Genomic DNA, 17,952 nt, shown 5'->3' on the forward strand with positions numbered 1-17,952 from the left:
AATAATCTGCCGCCCACACCAGGTCTCATCTAAATGTCTAATAGAGACTGATTTAAACTGTGAAGCATGAGGTTTAATATCCCTTCCTAACTCTGTATATTCTTGTTATCCATTTATCCAAATAAATGTACAATCCCTTTCTGAATCTTATTAAATTTTTGGCCTTAATAACTTCCTGTGGCAATGAATTCCAAAGATTAAATGTGTTTTGTGTGAAAAAGTATATCCTTTTACCAATTTTGAATTTTCTACCTTTTAAAAGGAGCAATGAGCTCAGGGCAGGTAGAATCCTCTGTCTGCATGGAACTACACTGATGGCAAGGGATTTTTTATCAGCTACAAGTATCTTCCCCTGCAGAGCTAACTGAAAACCAGGGTCTAAATGCATAAAATAATTGTTACATGTCTGTTCTTTCTGATTTCTAATTCAAAACAGCAATCAAACAACCCAACCAGTGCCTACGTCGTTGTACTAACATCGCTAAAATTTAAATTGCATATTTCATGAAGATTCTTGTACACCACTTTGAACATATAAAGTATTATCCAAATATTATTATTATTATTCCATTGGACCCTAGTTCAATGACAGGAAAATATATTTAAAATGAACGTAATATATAAAGGGTGCTAAAAAAAAATGTATTGCAAAACCCAAGAAGACGGTTGTTTGCATAGATTTCTCCACACCACTTGGAACTTTTTCCCAGTGGGCTATGTGAGTGATTAGAAGATGGCGTAGAAACAATGGTACCATCTCTCACATCTCTACAATTAAACCTTTCCTTGTACATTTTGCACTGTAATTTCAAAGGAGGGCATCACAAAATTTTCTATGTACTGTCTATGTGATTCTGTATGGGCCAATGAGTAACTGAGAGCAATGCAAAGATTCTCAGCGACTTATGTGGGCTTTAAATCAAGCCCTAGTTAAGCAATTACACACATCCCAGATGGGTTTCTGTAAGCACAGACTGTATGCCCTCCAGTGACAATTAGGGCCTTTAAACCTCATTTCCCCTCTTCAAAAATTCTTAAAATATATTTGTCCAATAAAATAAAACATACGTTAATGATAATATGGATAGATAACTGTTTAGTTCCTTTCTGTAAATATTTACGGATTCCTACTGTCTTTAGATAGCATATTCATTTAAGCTGTTTATTAAACAACAAAGTAATCTGTACACTTACAATACATTACTTTGCTGCTGACTACGTAAATTGGGCAGCTGCTATATATTAACATAAAATTTCCTTAACAAACTTAGCTAATTAAGAGGACTACAGATATGCAAAGATTTACGTAAGTAGTTTCTTTCTATGTTAATCCTGAGAACATACCTAACAGCTATTATTCTTCATGCCTGAAAAGAAAAGATTTGCAAGGGATTCTTAAAAAAAAAAAAAAAAGGAGTACTTGTGGCACCTTAGAGACTAACAAATTTATTTGAGCATAAGCTTCGTGAGCTACAGCTAACTTCTTCAGATGCATTGTCTCTAAGGTGCCACAAGTACTCCTTTTCTTTTCACTTAAGGTGAGCTATTACCAGCAGGAGGAGCGGGGGGGAGAACCTTTTGTAGTGATAATCAAGGTGGGCCATTTCCAGCAGTTGACAAGAACGTCTGAGGAACGGTGGGGGGTGGGGTGGAAATAAACATGGGGAAATAGTTTTACTTTGTGTAATGACCCATCCACTCCCATTCTTTATTCAAGCCTAAGTTAATTGTATCCAGTTTGCAAATTAATTCCAATTCAGTAGTCTCTCATTCTGTCAGGCACAGTATCTCCGATAATGTCACAGCAAACCTGGTGGTTGAACTTTGTGATTTTGTCCTCACCCATAACTATTTCACATTTGGGGACAATGTATACCTTCAAATCAGTGGCACTGCTATGGGTACCTGCATGGCCCCACATTATGCCAACATTTTTACGGCTGACTTAGAGCAACGCTTCCTCAGCTCTCGTCCCCTAAAGCCCCTACTCTACTTGAGCTATATTGATGACATCTTCATCATCTGGACCCATGGAAAAGAAGCCCTTGAGGAATTCCACCATGATTTCAACAATTTCCATCCCACCATCAACCTCAGCCTGGACCAGTCCACACAAGAGATCCACTTCCTGGACACTACGGTGCTAATAAGCGATGGTCACATAAACACCATCCTATACCAGAAACCTACTGACCGCTATTCCTACCTACATGCCTCCAGCTTTCATCCAGACCACACCAGATGATCCATTGTCTATAGCCAAGCTCTACGATACAACTGCATTTGCTCCAACCCCTCAGACAGAGACAAACACCTACAAGATCGCTATCAAGCATTCTTACAACTACAATACCCACCTGTTGAAGTGAAGAAACAGATTGACAGAGCCAGAAGAGTACCCAGAAGCCACCTACTACAGGACAGGCCCAACAAAGAAAATAAAAGAACGCCACTAGCCATCACCTTCAGCCCCCAACTAAAACCTCTCCAATGCATCATCAAGGAGCTACAACCTATCCTGAAGGACGACCCATCACTCTCACAGATCTTGGGAGACAGGCCAGTCCTTGCTTACAGACAGCCCCCCAACCTGAAGCAAATACTCACCAGCAACCACACACCACACAACAGAACCACTAACCCAAGAACCTATCCTTGCAACAAAGTCCGTTGCCAATTGTGTCCACATATCTATTCAGGGGACACCATCATAGGGTCTAATCACACCAGCCACACTATCAGAGGCTCGTTCACCTGCTCATCTACCAATGTGATATATGCCATCATGTGCCAGCAATGTCCCTCTGCCATGTACATTGGTCAAACTGGACAGTCTCTACGTAAAAGAATAAATGGACACAAATCAGATGTCAAGAATTATAACATTCAAAAACCAGTCAGAGAACACTTCAATCTCTTTGATCACTCGATTACAGACCTAAAAGTCGCAATTCTTCAACAAAAAAACTTCAAAAACAGACTCCAGTGAGAGACTGCTGAATTGGAATTAATTTGCAAACTGGATACAACTAACTTAGGCTTGAATAAAGACTGGGAGTCGATGGGTCATTAAACAGTAAATCTATTTCCCCATGTTTATTCCCCCGCACCTCCCCCCATTCCTCAGACATTCTTGTCAACTGCTGGAAATGTCCCACTTTGATTATCACTACAAACGGTCCGTCCCCCCCCGCCGGTAATAGCTCACCTTAAGTGATCACTCTGGTTACAGTGTGTATGGTAACACCCATTGTTTCATGTTCTCTATGTATATAAATCTCCCCACTGTATTTTCCACTGAATGCATCCAATGAAGTGAGCTGTAGCTCACGAAAGCTTATGCTCAAATAAATTTGTTAGTCTCTAAGGTGCCACAAAAGTACTCCTTTTCTTTTTGTGGATACAGACTAACACGGCTGCTACTCTGAAACAAGGGATTCTAAAGAATCCTTGTATCTAATCCCAAGAAATTCTAAAGAGGAATCACATTCTGTAGTGTGTTAGGCAGATTTTTTTTCCAAAACCTCAACATTTTTTCTGACAAATTGATCCTTTGCTCAGTGAATGCATTATTGTTTCTCTAAATCTGCAGTTAAAAAATTGTCTGATTTAGCTGCACAACAGCTTTATTATTTTTGTTGGTATGGTGGGTTGGAACAAATTACCCAAGTGTATGAAAATACTGTTTAAATATTAACAATAATATTTTTGGAATGAATTATACGTTCCAATTTTGGGATAAACAATATTTTCACTGCTCAGATTAGTGCCTTTAAAAGCAGAAGGGCATCAAATTACACCAAGTTATGCTTCCTGGAAGTTAGTTAACACAAATCAGATCGTAAATGACATCTGTACTAGCCACTTGCTTGCATTATAAGAATGTTGCCAACTTAGTTAAGGCCCAAAATTTAGGTTTTGTTTTAAAAAAAGGTTTTAGAAACCACACAGATAAGAAATTATTTCTTTACAATTTTTCAAAATATTTTTATATTTGAACATTTTCTTGGAGTGTTTTTTGAATGTGATCACAACAGTACTATGCACTACAAGAGGATCAGAAAGTAAACCGAACTCAGACCACCACAATGAAATTGACCAATTGTGTTACAACTGTCCAAGTAAATGTTAAAAGCAGGAAGGAAACAAAATAAATGGTGAAAACTAAATGTTATTTAAAAAATTCTTTCAATTTTCAATCTTCTCCAGTGGTATTACAAAGATAGGCAAGGACATTTTACAAACACATGTATTAATCTTGCCAGTATCTTTTTAAATACAAACTATGGTTCCAGCTCTGTAAGTATTCCATGCAGGTGGATGCCTTTGTCAGACAACACAGACTTAGGTCCCAGCAACATGCAGATGACACACAGCTCTAGCTACCCATCACCACATATGACATACCAGTACTACCAAGACGGTCCAGTGTTTGGATGAGATCAGCTCTTGGATGAAGAACAGCTGGCTAAAATTGAACCTGAGTATGGCGAAGGATCAGCTCCTTCCTCTCCCTCCCAGTGTCTCCGGCACACCAGGGAACAGCTGTTCAGTGGCATGCAGGAGGCATTGGGAGGGAGGGGGAGGAGCGGGGACAGGTCACACTTGGGGGAGGGGGCGGAAAGAGGCAGGACAGGGATGGAGCAGGGGTGGAAAGAGGTGGGGAGAGGGTGGGGTTTTGGGGAAGGGGTGGAGTGGGGACAGGGACTGGGGCTGAGCGGGGACTTTGGGGGTCTGCAAAAAAAAAAATTAATCAAAATAGGAGTCCTTGGGTTGCTAAAGTTTGAGAACCACTGTTCTAGAGCATACCTTTTAGGGAAAAAATCCAATCCTAATTTTAAAAAATTGTCAGTGATGGAAAATCCACCACAATCCTTGATAAACTGCTCCAATGGCTAATTACCCTCACTGTCAAAAATGTGCACCTTACTTCTAGTCTGAATTTGACTAGCTTCAACTTCCAGCCATTGGATCATGTAATACCTTTCCCTGATGAACTGATGAGCCCATTATAGAATATTTGTTCCCTGTATAAGTACTTATAGACTGTAATCAAGTCATCCCTTAACCTTCTCTTTCTTAAACTAAATAGATTGAGCTCCTTGAACCTAACACTATAAAGCAGATTTTCTAATCCGTCAGTCATTCTTGTGGCTCTTATCTGAGCCCTCTTCCATCTGTCAATATCCTTCTTTAATTCTGGACACCAGAACTAGATCCAGTATTCCAGCAACAGTCATACCAGTGCCAAATACACAGGTAAAATAAACTCTTTACTCTAATTCAAGATTTCCCTGTTTATGCATCCAAGGATCACTTTCACCCCTTTGCCCACAGTGTTGCACTGGGAGTTCATGTTCAGCTGATTATCCAACATTACCCCAAAATCTTTTTCCGAGTCACGGCTTTGCAGGTTAGAGTCCCCCATCCTGTAAGTATGGCCTACATTCTTTATTCCTAGATGTACAGAAGCAAGAGATAACATCAGCATTCTTCATAGCTACAGATAGATGAGGCTGGGCAGGCAGTGGCCACCACAGAGAAGACGACTGGGAGGAATTCCACACAGCTAGAAGTTTCCAATCCATACTAGGTCCTCAGTGTGGAAACTGTGGAAGGTACTTCTCAAGAACTGGCTGATCCAAGGGAACAGAGAAACGTATGGGACATACCTGTGGACGGCAGCTCAGCCAAACTTCTAAGAAAACCAAGCTTGCCCACAAAGAGTTCCCCAACCATCTAAAGAAGACAGACAATCTTTGTTGGGTATTCAATACTCAGAAATATTGAGAGAGCTCTCTGCATAGGCCAACTGCACAGTGTACTGTCTTTCTGAAGCCAAGATACAAGATACCACTCTAAGATTGGATAGGCTTCTGAAGTTGATGGGCAAAGATTGATGGGTGATGGTTCACACCTGCACTAATGACACTGCATTGTGTGGTATCTCGCAGATAATAGATGACCTCAGAAAATTTGGAAGTGGGCTGAAGAAGAAGATTGTCAAGCAATGTTCTTAGAAATCCTTCCTGTCTCAGGAGTAAGAAGATTTTGGAAGGGAACTGCTGGCTGGGGAAGTGGCGTACAATGGAAAGTTTAGTTTTGTAGCACACTGGTCCACCTTCTATGGCAGTGGTCCACAAAGTGTGGGACTCTCCCCCCTAAGGAGGCAAGGAGGAACGTTTTGGTGGGCCCCAGGCCCCGCTCCACCCTCAGCTCTGCTTTGGCCCCACATCCGGCTGCGGCTCTGCTCCCAGCCCCAGTCCTGCCTCCAGCCTTGGCCCCTGACTGCGGCACGGCCACGGCTTCCACTCCTGGTCCCGGCTCCAGCAGTGGTTCTGCTCCCGGCCTTGCCCCCAGGCCGTGGCTGCACTCTGAGCCCCGGCTCCAGCTCCATTCCAGGCCCCGGCTCCGCCCCAGCCATGGCTCTGCTCCCAGGCCCCAGCTCAGCCTCAGGTTCGCTCTCAGCTCAGCCCCGGCACCGCCTCCAGCCTTGGCTCCCAGCCCCGGCTCCGCTCTTGGCCCCCACCTCATCCCTGCCCCCAGCTTCGGCCTCCGGCTACGGCTTCGCTTTGGGACCCAGCCTCATCTCCGCCCCCAGCCTTGGCTCTGCTCCCACGCCCTGCCTCGGCCCCTGGCTGAAGCTCTGTTCCCAGAGGTGGATGGGGTAAGGGGGGCGTGACTGAAATGTTTGGGGACTACTGTTCTATGGGGAAAGGGAGCTATATAGTTTGGATGGCCTCAGCCTCAGCAGAAGGGAACAAATCTCCTCAAGGAGAGGAATAGTCAGGAGGGGAGTTCAATAACGAAATGGGAGGGCAAAAAGAGGGAAGATATGAGCATTCATTTTAGCTCAGAATCAAGATGTTATGAACAAAATTAATCAAGGACCCAACGGACACAAAGAGAAGAAATTCTTGAGTTACCTATATACCAATGCTAGGAGCCTGGGTAACAAACAAGAGGAACTGGAACTCATTCATGGGCATAAATTCAATTTAGTAGGTATTACTGAAACCTGGTGGGATGATTTGCACAACTGGAATGTTAAAATCAATAGTTATAACCTATTTAGGAAGGACTGAGTGGGCAAAATGGGAGAAGCGTCACTCTATGTCAAAAATGGCATTACCTCTTTCCGATTTACTGATAACTAGGAACAGAATGATCTTGAATACTTATGGCTCAATGTCCTAAGAGATAAAGCACAAGATGGATTATTAGTTAGTATCTGCCACAAACCACCAAATCATACTAGGGAACAGGATGACCGCTTCTGTAGGCATGTATCTATAATATGTAGGAAAAAAAGCTGCGTGATCATGGGGGACTTCAGTTGAGTGACATCTGCTGGAGGACTCATACTGCCAGTAGTAAAACATCCTTGAATTTCTTAATATTATAGATGACTATTTCCTAACACAAAACAAATGTTGCAACATAGCAGAATTTTATATTAGATCTTGTCCTCATAGATAAAGAGGAACTGATCAGAGAACTAAAAATTAATGCTGGCTTAGGTACAACTGATCATGACCTGATCACACACTTTTAATGTGCAAACAGAATAAAGTCCAAACCAGGACATATATATAGATATAGATATCTATATCTATACATGCACACATGCACTCACACACATATAAACCTGGTGCTTTAAAAGGACTCCAGTTTCACAAAGCTGAAAACAATTATAAGAAAAATCAACTCTGAAGAAGAATTTAATCAGAAAAAAGTCAGTGACAATGGAGAAATGTTTTAGAACATTTTAAAAGATGCCCAAAAAAAGCCACAATCTAGGAAGATGGCCATATTGGCTAAATAAATGACCCGGTTTAGAGGGGCCATGAAGATACCTATAAAAAATAATAATATATAACAAATGAAAGGAAGGGGAAGTTGTTAGAAATGAATGTAAATCAGGAGCTAGGAATTGTAGAAAATTGATAATGGAAGCAAACAGACATAAGGAGAAATCTATAGCCAACAGAGTTATGGATCAAAAGGAAGTTTTTTACATATATTAGGAGGGAAAAAGAATCCTGACAATGGTATCGGTCCATTACTAGATGGACATGGTAGAATTATCAATACTTCTGTAATGCAGAACAGGCAGAAGTGTTCAATAAATATTTCTTTTCTGTGTTTGGGGAAAAACAGATTATGTAGTCTCATCATATGAGAACGATAATACTCTTTCCACTACACTAGTAGCTCAGGAGGATGTTCAACAGCAGCTACTGAAGCTGAACATTTTAAAACCAGACGGTCCAGATAACTTGCACTCAAGAGTTTAAAAAGAGCTGGCTGAGGATCTCATTGGACCATTGACGTTGATTTTCAGAAGGTCTTGGGCTAGTTTCAGAAGACTTGAAGAAAGCTAATGTTGTGCCAATATTTAAAAAGAGTAAATGGGATGGATTGGCTAATTATAGTCCTGTGAGTCAGACACACTTCAAAACCAGTTGTATCTTTGCTAATTGTCAGCTTTTAAAACTCCTCATATGTGACTATCTGCATTTTTAGATGCATATATACCTTGGTAAACCTGGCTCTAAGTATATTTGAAGGTATGTTAGGTGCCCCTTCTTGCCTCCTACAGGCTTTGAATAATGCAAAGAGTTAAGTGGAATTTCAGAGAAGCAATTTGTTGTATAAAATCAAGAGGAAAATAATTGACTATGAACTGTAGCCGGATGTGAAAGGAAAAATAAACGTCCACTTCTTTGATCCATTAATGTAAAACAAATTATGAGTGTGCTTCATTAGAAACATTCAGTGGTTTCAAAAGAAAGCTATTAATGGATCCTAATGTCTACTCCACTGAAACAAAAGGACCATTTTTAATTAATACAGGGGCCTACTCCTTTGTTTCAACAGAGCCTTTCTAATGTAACATATAACGTGCATAGAGATGTGAGCCAAATAATTCAGTATATTTGATATGTTACCCAAGGGAATTCATGAAGAAAAATTACATAAGCTGTAAAGGGTGTGTCTTGAAACTACTAAAGAACAGAAAGCCACAATTAAAGAAGGACTAAACCTTCAGTATCTATGCACAATCGGATGCCATCTTGGTGTTATTTCACTACAAATGGTCTCTATATATTTGATTATTAATAAACTTCCACATTTTTGAGGAGTCAAACATTCTCCAGCCCAGGAAAAACAAAACATGACAACATCCAAAGAGGGTGAGAGGGATTATCATCACATCCCCATTCAAATAGTGTTCAGGTTTTTGTTTTTCTTTAGTTTTGCCTTTATTTACTTTTTTTTTTTTTACTGGAAACAGTCAATTATAATATTATAGATTCTAACAATGAATAAAGCATATTTCCCATAAAATAAACAACAATTAATTTACTATAGCACCATGGGGTTTTTGAGTTTTTTTGTCCTTTTTCTTTTCTGCCCACTAGCCTCTGTTTTTTTCTTCTATATTTTTCAATAGCCACATTTTCCTTCAGAGTATTTTTCCCCTTTTAACTGTTTATTCTCTTAATCTTTAATCCTCTCTCTTTTCTGATGTGGACTTTCTTCCTCTTACTTTTACGTGCAGTGTTCTCTCTCCTGTCTTTGTCTCATTCCACCCATTGGTCCCTTCCCCTCGCCAATCACCAGCCCTTTGGTTCTTTTCCCAATAGGGCACTATGACAAAACATGATATATATGCTTAATTTCTAAAATAGTATTTGAGGATTCATGGAGATGGGAGTGGGGGAGAAGTGGCTTTTGGTCATCATATACTCCCAAACAATAGGGAAAAATACCTTCTCCTGGAAATCTGAATGGGTAGTAAGAGTCAACAAATACAGCAATTCCAACATAATACCAGAACTATTCCCCTTTGGTTACTGGGTCCAGATTTTACTAAGGCCTCTGCTATGAGCAAGTATGTACCCAAAGTATTAATACAACTGGTCTGAGAGAAAACAGAATGTCTCCTTGGGAAATATACCCCAGGCACACACAGGCCATTGTGAATATGTCAATTGCCTTCTTCTCTGTACACCATTAGGAAGTAGGAATATGTATTTTTTTAAAAGGCCAGGGAGAAAGCCTAAGTGGAGAGAGGAGAACATACTGCTGGCGCCAAACTAGGGAATCAGTCAAACACTAGGGTTTGGTGTCTGTAAACATATAACATTTAACATGGTTTCTCCTGGTCCTCCACCTCATCTGCTGGGCTGCAGTCATTTCCTGAAATCAGTGAAATACTAGAACATATCTGATATATTCGACAGCACAGCAGATATGTTCTACTGTGGTGTGCCTACATTCAGAAGCAGTCTGGCAGTTAACATTGTTTAAAAGGTAAGGAGCAAAAAGAAGCAAATCAACCATGTGAATGGGAAACAAACCTAAAACATCTTAAATGAAAAACAGAAAATGGCATAACAAAATCTTAAATGAAAAGTAAAAAAAGGTAAAAGGATATTGAACCCACACATCTTATCTTCTCTCCCTCTAACTGGCTCCTCATTTCCAATTCAAAAATTCACTGAATGTATGTTACAAAAAGATGGGAAAAAGACAGTTACCTTTTCTGTAACTGGTGTTCATTGAGATGTGTTGCTCATGTCTATTCCACAACAGGTGTGTGTGCTCACCACGTGCACCGGTGCCGGAAGTTTTTCCCCCAAGCAGTACCCATAGGGGGGAGCGCCCCCGGCAACCCCTAAGGGGAGCTGCACACTGCCCCCACCCTCAGTTCCTTCTTGCCAGACAACTCCGACAGAGGGGAAGGAGGGTGGGATGTGGAATAAACATGAGCTACACATCTCGAAGAACATCAGTTACAGAAAAACTGTCTTTTCCCTTTGAGTGATTGCTCATGTGTATTCCACAATAGGTGATTCCAAGCTATATCTGTTGGAGGTGGGTAGGAACTCACAAGTTCCCAGGACGGAGGACAGCCCTGCCAAACCCAGTGTCATCCCTGGTTTGGGGGATGATCGCAAAGTGTGAGGTGAACGTGTGAACCGAAGACCACGTGGCGGCCCTACAAATGTCCTGGATGGGGACGTGGGCCACGAAGGTAGCTGAAGAGGCCTGCACCCGAGTTGAGTGTGCCCTCACAATGGGTGGCGGGAGGACACCCACCAGCTCATAACATGAACGGATACACAAAGTGATCCAATTGGAAAGCCGCTGATAGCCTCAGCCGAGGTGACGAACAGCTGCGAGGACTTTCTGAACGGCTTGTCCGCTTGAGGTAGAAAGCCAGAACCCTCCACACATCGAGCGTTTGGAGATGGCACTCCTCACTGGACGTGTGAGGCTGGGGGCAGAGGACCGGTAGAAAAATGTCCTGACCCATGTGGTAGGTGGAGACCACCTTCTGGAGGAAAACGGGGTGTGGGCGGAGCTGGACCTTGTCCTTATGGAAGACCATGTATGGAAGGTCAGAGGTCAGGGCCCTGAGCTCCGAGACTTGCCTGGCTGACGTGATTGCAACCAGGAAGGCCACCTTCCACGAGAGGTGAAACCAGGAGCATGTGGCCAGGGGTTCAAACGGGGGCCCCGTGAGATGAGCCAACACCAGGTTTAGGTCCCACTGCGGGACCGGGGGGTCTAGAATATGGAAAAAGATGGTCCAAACCCTTAAGAACTAGTCAGTCATAGCATGAGAAAATACCATGTGCCCTTGCACCAGTGGATGGAAGGCCGATATGGCTGCCAGGTGCACCTTGACTGACGAGGGCACCAGGCCCTGGGCCCTCAGGTGGAGGAGGTAATCAAGGATAAGATGGATCGGGGCAGTCATCGGGGAGACACCCTGGTCCGCCACCCACCTAGAAAACCGGGACCACTTCGCCAAATAAGCGCGGCAAGTGGAGAGCCATCTACTTTCGAGGAGGACACGCTGAACCTGCTCTGAGCACATTCCTTCCTCTCCACCTAACCACTGAGCAGCCATGCCGTAAGGTGAAGAACAACCAGGTTGGGTGGAGGAGGCGGCCCTGGTCCTGAGAGAGCGGGTCCAGGTGGAGCGGCAACAGCCATGGCAGAGCTACCTCCAGGCCCGTGAGGGTCCCGTACCAATGCTGCCTGGGCCATGCCAGGGCAATCAGGAAGACCCAGGCTTTGTCTGTCTATTTCCTCCAGGACCCGGCTGATTAGAGGGAACGGGGGAAAGGCTTAGAGAAGCCAGCCTGACCAGGACAGGAGAAAGGCATCGGAGAGAGCGCCCCTCTCCAGGTCGCCCCGGAGCAGAACTGGGAGCATCGCCAGTTCTGCTGAGTTGCGAACAGGTCTACCTGGGGAGTTCCCCACCTTTTGAAGAGCCAGTGGGCCACTTCCAGGTGGAGGGACCACTCGTATTGCGAGGAAAAGTCCCTGCTCAAGCGATCCATCCTCTCATTCCAGGTGCCCGGTATGTGGAAGGCCTTCAGGTGGAAGTCCTGGGCTATACAGAAGTCCCACAGCCTGAGGGCTTCGCAGCAGAGGATCAGGCCCCGCCTTACCTGTTGATATAGAACATCGAGGCCAAGTTGTCCGTGAGGACCCTGACTACCTTGCCCTCCAGGTGCGAGCAGAAGGCCATACATGCCAGCCGCACCGCCCTGAGCTCCTTGACGTTTATATGTAAGATCAGGTCTTGAGCCAACCACAGGCCTTGGGTCTGAAAGTTTCCCATATGGGGCCCCCAACCCTGTCCCTGAATGGGACCCCTTGGAGCATGTTGTTTGGGGCGGACCACCACCATCATAGGGATGTGATCACAGAGTTTGGCACGGTGAGGACCTTGTCCATCCTGTCAGTGGCCTGCGAGAACTTCGAGGCCAACAAGAGCTGGAGGGGGCCTCATCCTGAGACCTCATAACAGACCACATATGTGCACACCGACATGTGACCCAAGAGTTGTAGGCAAACCCTGGCTGTTGTCACCAGTAACCTCGTGACCTAGTCGATGAGACCTTTCAGGGTCTCAAATCTGTCTGGCGGGAGAGAGGCCCTGGCCGACACTGTGTCCAGGAGCGCCCCAATGAACTCTGTGCATTGGACCGGGACTAACGTGGACTTGGTGTTTACCAACAGGCCCAAGGCAATGCCCGTGGACAGGAGGAGCGCCACTTGATCCCTCACCTGCGACCAGGAGGTGCCCTTGACAAGCCAATCATCCAGATAGGGAAATATCTGGACCCCCTGCCATCTGAGGTAGGCCGCTACCACCAACATGCATTTTGTAAACACCCTGGGGGTACTGGACAGACCAAACGGGAGGACCGTGAATTGGTAATGATTCTGTCTCAGCACGAAATGGAGGAAGTGCCTGTGCACCTCGAATATGTGGATGTGGAAGTACGCATCCTGTAGATTGAGGGCAGCGTACCAGTCCCCGGGTTCCAGGGAGGGGATGATGGAGGCCAGGGAGACCATGCGGAACTTGAGCTTCACCATGTACTGGTTCAGATCTGGGAGGTCCAGGATGGGCCTGAGCCCCCCTTTGGCCTTCGGGATAAGGAAATAACGGGAGTAATACCCCTTGCCCATAAACTCCTCAGGCACCGCCTCTATCGCTCCTAGACCTAGGAGCTGCCCCACCTCCTGCTCGAGCAGAGCTTCGTGCGAGGGGTCCCCCAAGGGGGACGGGGCGGTGAAGAAGTAAACTGGAGGGTGTAGCCCCGGGAGATGATGTTGAGGACCCATGGGTCCGAGGTTAGCCGTAACCATTCCAGGAGGAAAGCACACAACCAGTTGCAGAAGGGAAGTTTTATTGGGAATGGATCCCTGATGAGGACTGGTGGGGTGCCCCCGAGCGTCCCGTCAAAAACTCCTTTTCCCCGCCTGCTTGCCCTTGAAGGACCCAGGCTGGGGGGCAGGCTGAGACTGCCTTTGAGGGCATCTCTTATAGCCCCGCTGCTTCTTATGGGTGGCCTCATACTTCAGGAGGGCAGCCTGGGCGGGAGTCTGCTGCAGCTGGAACTTAGGTTTTGCCGGAGCCGGGACATAGAGGCCCAGAGTCTGGAGGGTCGTGAGGGAGTCTTTCATGCCATGCAGCCTTGTATCTGTTTCCTCCGCAAACAGAGCTTTCCCGCATGGAAGACTGCGCCCCACTGGACAGCCCAGAGAGCAGGAGCCATGACGCCCATCTCATGGACACCGCAGAGGCCATTGATTGTGCGGCCGTGTCTGCAGCATCCGAGGCTGGCTGCAGGGACGCCCTCGTGGCCGCTGCCCCTTCCTCCACTAGTGTCTTGAACTCTTTCCTATCGCTCTCCTGGAGGGAGTCCTCAAACTTGGGCAAGGAGCCCCACAGATTGAATTCGTATGGCCCAGGAGAGCCTGATGGTTTGCCACTTGTAACTGGAAGCTCGAAGATGAATAAACTTTCCTTCTGAAAGAGTCCAGTCTCCTAGAGTCTTTGTTCTTTGGGGTCAGGGCTGGCTGACCCTGCCATTTCATGTGCTTGACTGACTCGACAACCAGGGAGTTGGGCACCGGGTGGGTATACAAGTACTCATGCCCCTTAGCGGGTACAAAGTACTTGCATTCCGCCTTTTTAGAGATGGGGGCCATTGAGGCCGGTATTTGCCACAGGGAATTTGAAATCTTAGCCACCCCTTCATGGAGAGGCAAGGCCACCCTACCTGGTGCCGATGGGGACAACACGTTAAACAGGGAGTTTGAGGGCTCCTCCATCTCCTCTGCCTGGAGATGGAGGCTTGCTGCCACCCTCTTTAAGAGTTCTTGGTGGGCCTCTTGTGGGATGGAGGTGGGCGGGGCCACAATTGCCTCCTCCGGCTGTCAGCAAGAGGCCAGCACCAGAGGATCCACCACCTGGTTGGACTCCGGGCACGGTGCCGAAGACACACGTCCCACCGCCTCCTTTCTCGGGGGTCTGGAGACGGAGGCCGATGGTGCCTCCGAAGCTCCAGCAACCGAGCAAGCTCCCACCGGGGGCTGCGCTGGAGGCCACGGTGCCCACTGCTACCATTGGGCTGGCCACAACGCTCGGTGCCACTGCACTTGCTGTGGCACCAGCAAGGCCGGCTGTTCGGGTTGGCTGGCCTGGCCCACTGAAGGACGGCTACAAATGGAAATTGGGCTGGCATAAGATCTGCTGCTGTCTCTGGACTGGGAGGAGCGGTGGTGCCGGGATCTATGATGGCCATGGGACCGCGATCTCGACGTGGAGGATCGGTACCGGCAGTAACAGCTGCTCCACGAATGGCCTTGACAGGCGGACCTACAACAGTGAAATGCTGGCGATCGATCCCCGGGTCTGCGATGTCTTGGCGGAGACTTGGAGCGGGAGTCCGAGCAGGAACGGCGTCGACGACCATGCCATGATTGACTGTGGTACCCTCTCCAAGACAAGGACCGATGGTGATGCCCGCCACGGTCCCGCTGATATTCGCTCCTTGAGGACAAGCGGTGCCGCGAGTCCCGGCCAGACGGAACCTTCCAGACAGTCTGGTCAGCGTCGAGGGCTATCCACCTGGACTCTGCCCCGAGCGATTGCTGGGCAGTGATCAGCATCAGGAACGTTCCCTCGACCGAGACAGGTACCAGGCCGGAGGCGACTGCGGAGATCCCAGCGGATGCTTCCCTCTGGAGTGTGGGGCCGACACTGGCGGCGCTCCGGGCACCAGCATGGACATAACACCCCGGGCTGCGTGGAGGGCTTCAGGCGTGGACAGCATCTGGACATCTGGAGAGGCCTGTTCTGAAGGGGCCGGGCTACTCCGCTCAGAGGCCTGGGGCCTGGTGGGGATCGAGGACTGCCTGACTTGGGCCTAGAGTCTGTCCCAGTCTTCCCTCAGTGCCGCTGAGAAGAGGGAGTCTTTCTGGCCCTCTTGGCATGCCCGGGGACGGGCAGCGATGCCGACTGGTCGATGGCACCGGAGGGTTGCTGCGTACTGACGCCGCGGTGCCGGGTACCGATTCAGAGCAGCTTGCTGGGGTCGGGGTCAGCGCCGACTCCATGAGGATGGCCCGGAGCCTAATGTCACTTTCTCTTTTGGTCCAAGGCTTAAACGACTTGCAAATTTTGCACCTTTTGCTGATATGGGTTTCTCCCAAGCAGCGCAAACAGTCTGCATGCGGGTCACTTCTTGGCATAGAACGCCTACAAGAGCCGCACAACTTAAACCCCGGGGCGCGGGGCATGCCCCAGCCCGGGCTCACTGACTAACTAAACTAACTTAACAGCTAAATAACTACAGGTACTAAAGCTGAACGAACGAACACTTCTGGGGACGAGCTACGGCAAAGCTGGAGCAGAGCTGTTCCGACACACCTTCACTGGCGGCAAGAAGGAACTGAAGATGCGGGGAGTGCACAGCTCCCCTTATACCGCGCCAGGCAGGCACCACTCCAGGGGTAGCTCCCCCCTATGGGTACTGCTAGGGGAAAAACGTCCGGCACCAGTGCACGTGGCGAGCACGCTCACCTATTGTGGAATACACATGAGTAATAACTCGAAGAAGAATCTTATTTTTCTACTTAGGCAAGAGGGGGACACAAGCACATGGACATGCATAAAATAATGGTGTCCAGTAACTTTGCCACTGAAGCCATACAAAAAGTAAGTCACTGTGAGGTCAGCAGTTTTCTTAGTCCATACATGATACTGCTACTAGCTGGGTAAAACCTTATTATGGGCTGAGATACAATCTAGTTCAAAATGGTGAGTGAACATGTCCTTTATTTAAGGTAGTTGTATGAGACATTGAAGGACCATACCTAAAACATGGACTAATACAGTCTGCCAGAAACCAGCACCATGTGTGGTGGGGGTGGGGGTGGGGGGTCACTTGGTATTGCAGTTAGGTGTGTGTACAGGTGCAGGTGTGTGACTGAACACACAGAAACTGAGAAGAGACAAGAACAAAGCAAGAGGCAGAAGCAACAAAACAAGAAAGCCAAGAAGTAGCCTGTGAGCACAGTATGACCCTGGGGAAAACTGGACAGTTTTGGGTCTGTTGGCTAAAGAGGTCTGGAGCTATAAACTAAGAAACTGCTCCTTTTGTTCGTAGTTCCTCCTGCCTTTGGAGAAGCGGAGCTTTGTACTTTCCTTGTAAATAAACAAGATTGCATCAAAGAGAATACCAGACTCCATAAATTTCTACTTCTAACTGGAAAGTCCCCATGGCCCCAAAATTTCACTAGCCGCTTGAATAAAAAAGGGACATTACATATCAAGGTTTCAGTGCTGTGTTGGTGGTTGCTGGAGCCTTAACCCATCAAAACAGCCCTGAAACAGAGCCTGGATGGTTGAGACCAATGAATGTATTTCACTAAATGCATTTTCCTCCAAAGTTTGTCTGTGCCAGTAAGTGGACACCAAAATATGGAGCATGTATTTCATATACCATATATTCTTTTTTTGAAGGGGGGGGGGGTGAGAAAAAAAGGAAGGAGGTGGCAATAAACTAATTCTTCAGTAAGATCATATGGATTATTAATGGCAGATTCGGAGATCTTTACTTACCTGGAGTAATGATAATAAATATAATTTTTCAATGTCTGAATTTAAAATTTACATTTTGACGTTGAATTCATACCTGGACAGAGATGTTATTATGGCACACTTGGCAAGGTAAAAATACTCTAACCTGTAGAAGATTCCCTGTTATGCTGAAAGAGGAGAAAGGGATCTATCCCTGAGCCTATAACAAGCAATATTTCTTCAACTCAGTGGCTCATGTGCAGTTGCACTCTCCTTTTACATACACAAGTGGTGACAGGGTTTTAGGAATAATCTGTTTAAGACTACAATATAACTTTGGATTTCTAAATTAACAAAGAATTTTCATGAGTTACCTGTGATTTCATTTCATAAAGTGCAGCATCTTCTGGAGTTAACTGAAGTGCTTCATCCCATTTGTGAACAGCTTCCCAGTACCTGTAGTTATTAAAACAATATTATGTTCTCACTATGTTTATGAATCGTTTAGACTGGGTATTTCAATTGATATCATCCTCACCACCAAAGTA

At 46.1% G+C, this 17,952-nt stretch overlaps 1 protein-coding gene across 2 annotated transcripts in view; it reads right to left on the reverse strand.

Moving 5' to 3' along the window:
• Positions 1-17,952, reverse strand: part of TTC33 (tetratricopeptide repeat domain 33) — a 114,565-nt gene that overhangs the window by 38,960 nt on the left and 57,653 nt on the right. For both annotated transcript variants that reach the window (XM_007065725.4, XM_037902724.1), the window contains exon 3: positions 17,779-17,860. In XM_007065725.4, the coding sequence (XP_007065787.1) occupies positions 17,779-17,860 (82 nt within the window). The remainder of the gene's footprint in view (positions 1-17,778; positions 17,861-17,952) is intronic.

Source organism: Chelonia mydas, chromosome 5 (genome assembly GCF_015237465.2).
Source record: "Chelonia mydas isolate rCheMyd1 chromosome 5, rCheMyd1.pri.v2, whole genome shotgun sequence".
Taxonomy (NCBI): Eukaryota; Metazoa; Chordata; order Testudines; family Cheloniidae; genus Chelonia; species Chelonia mydas.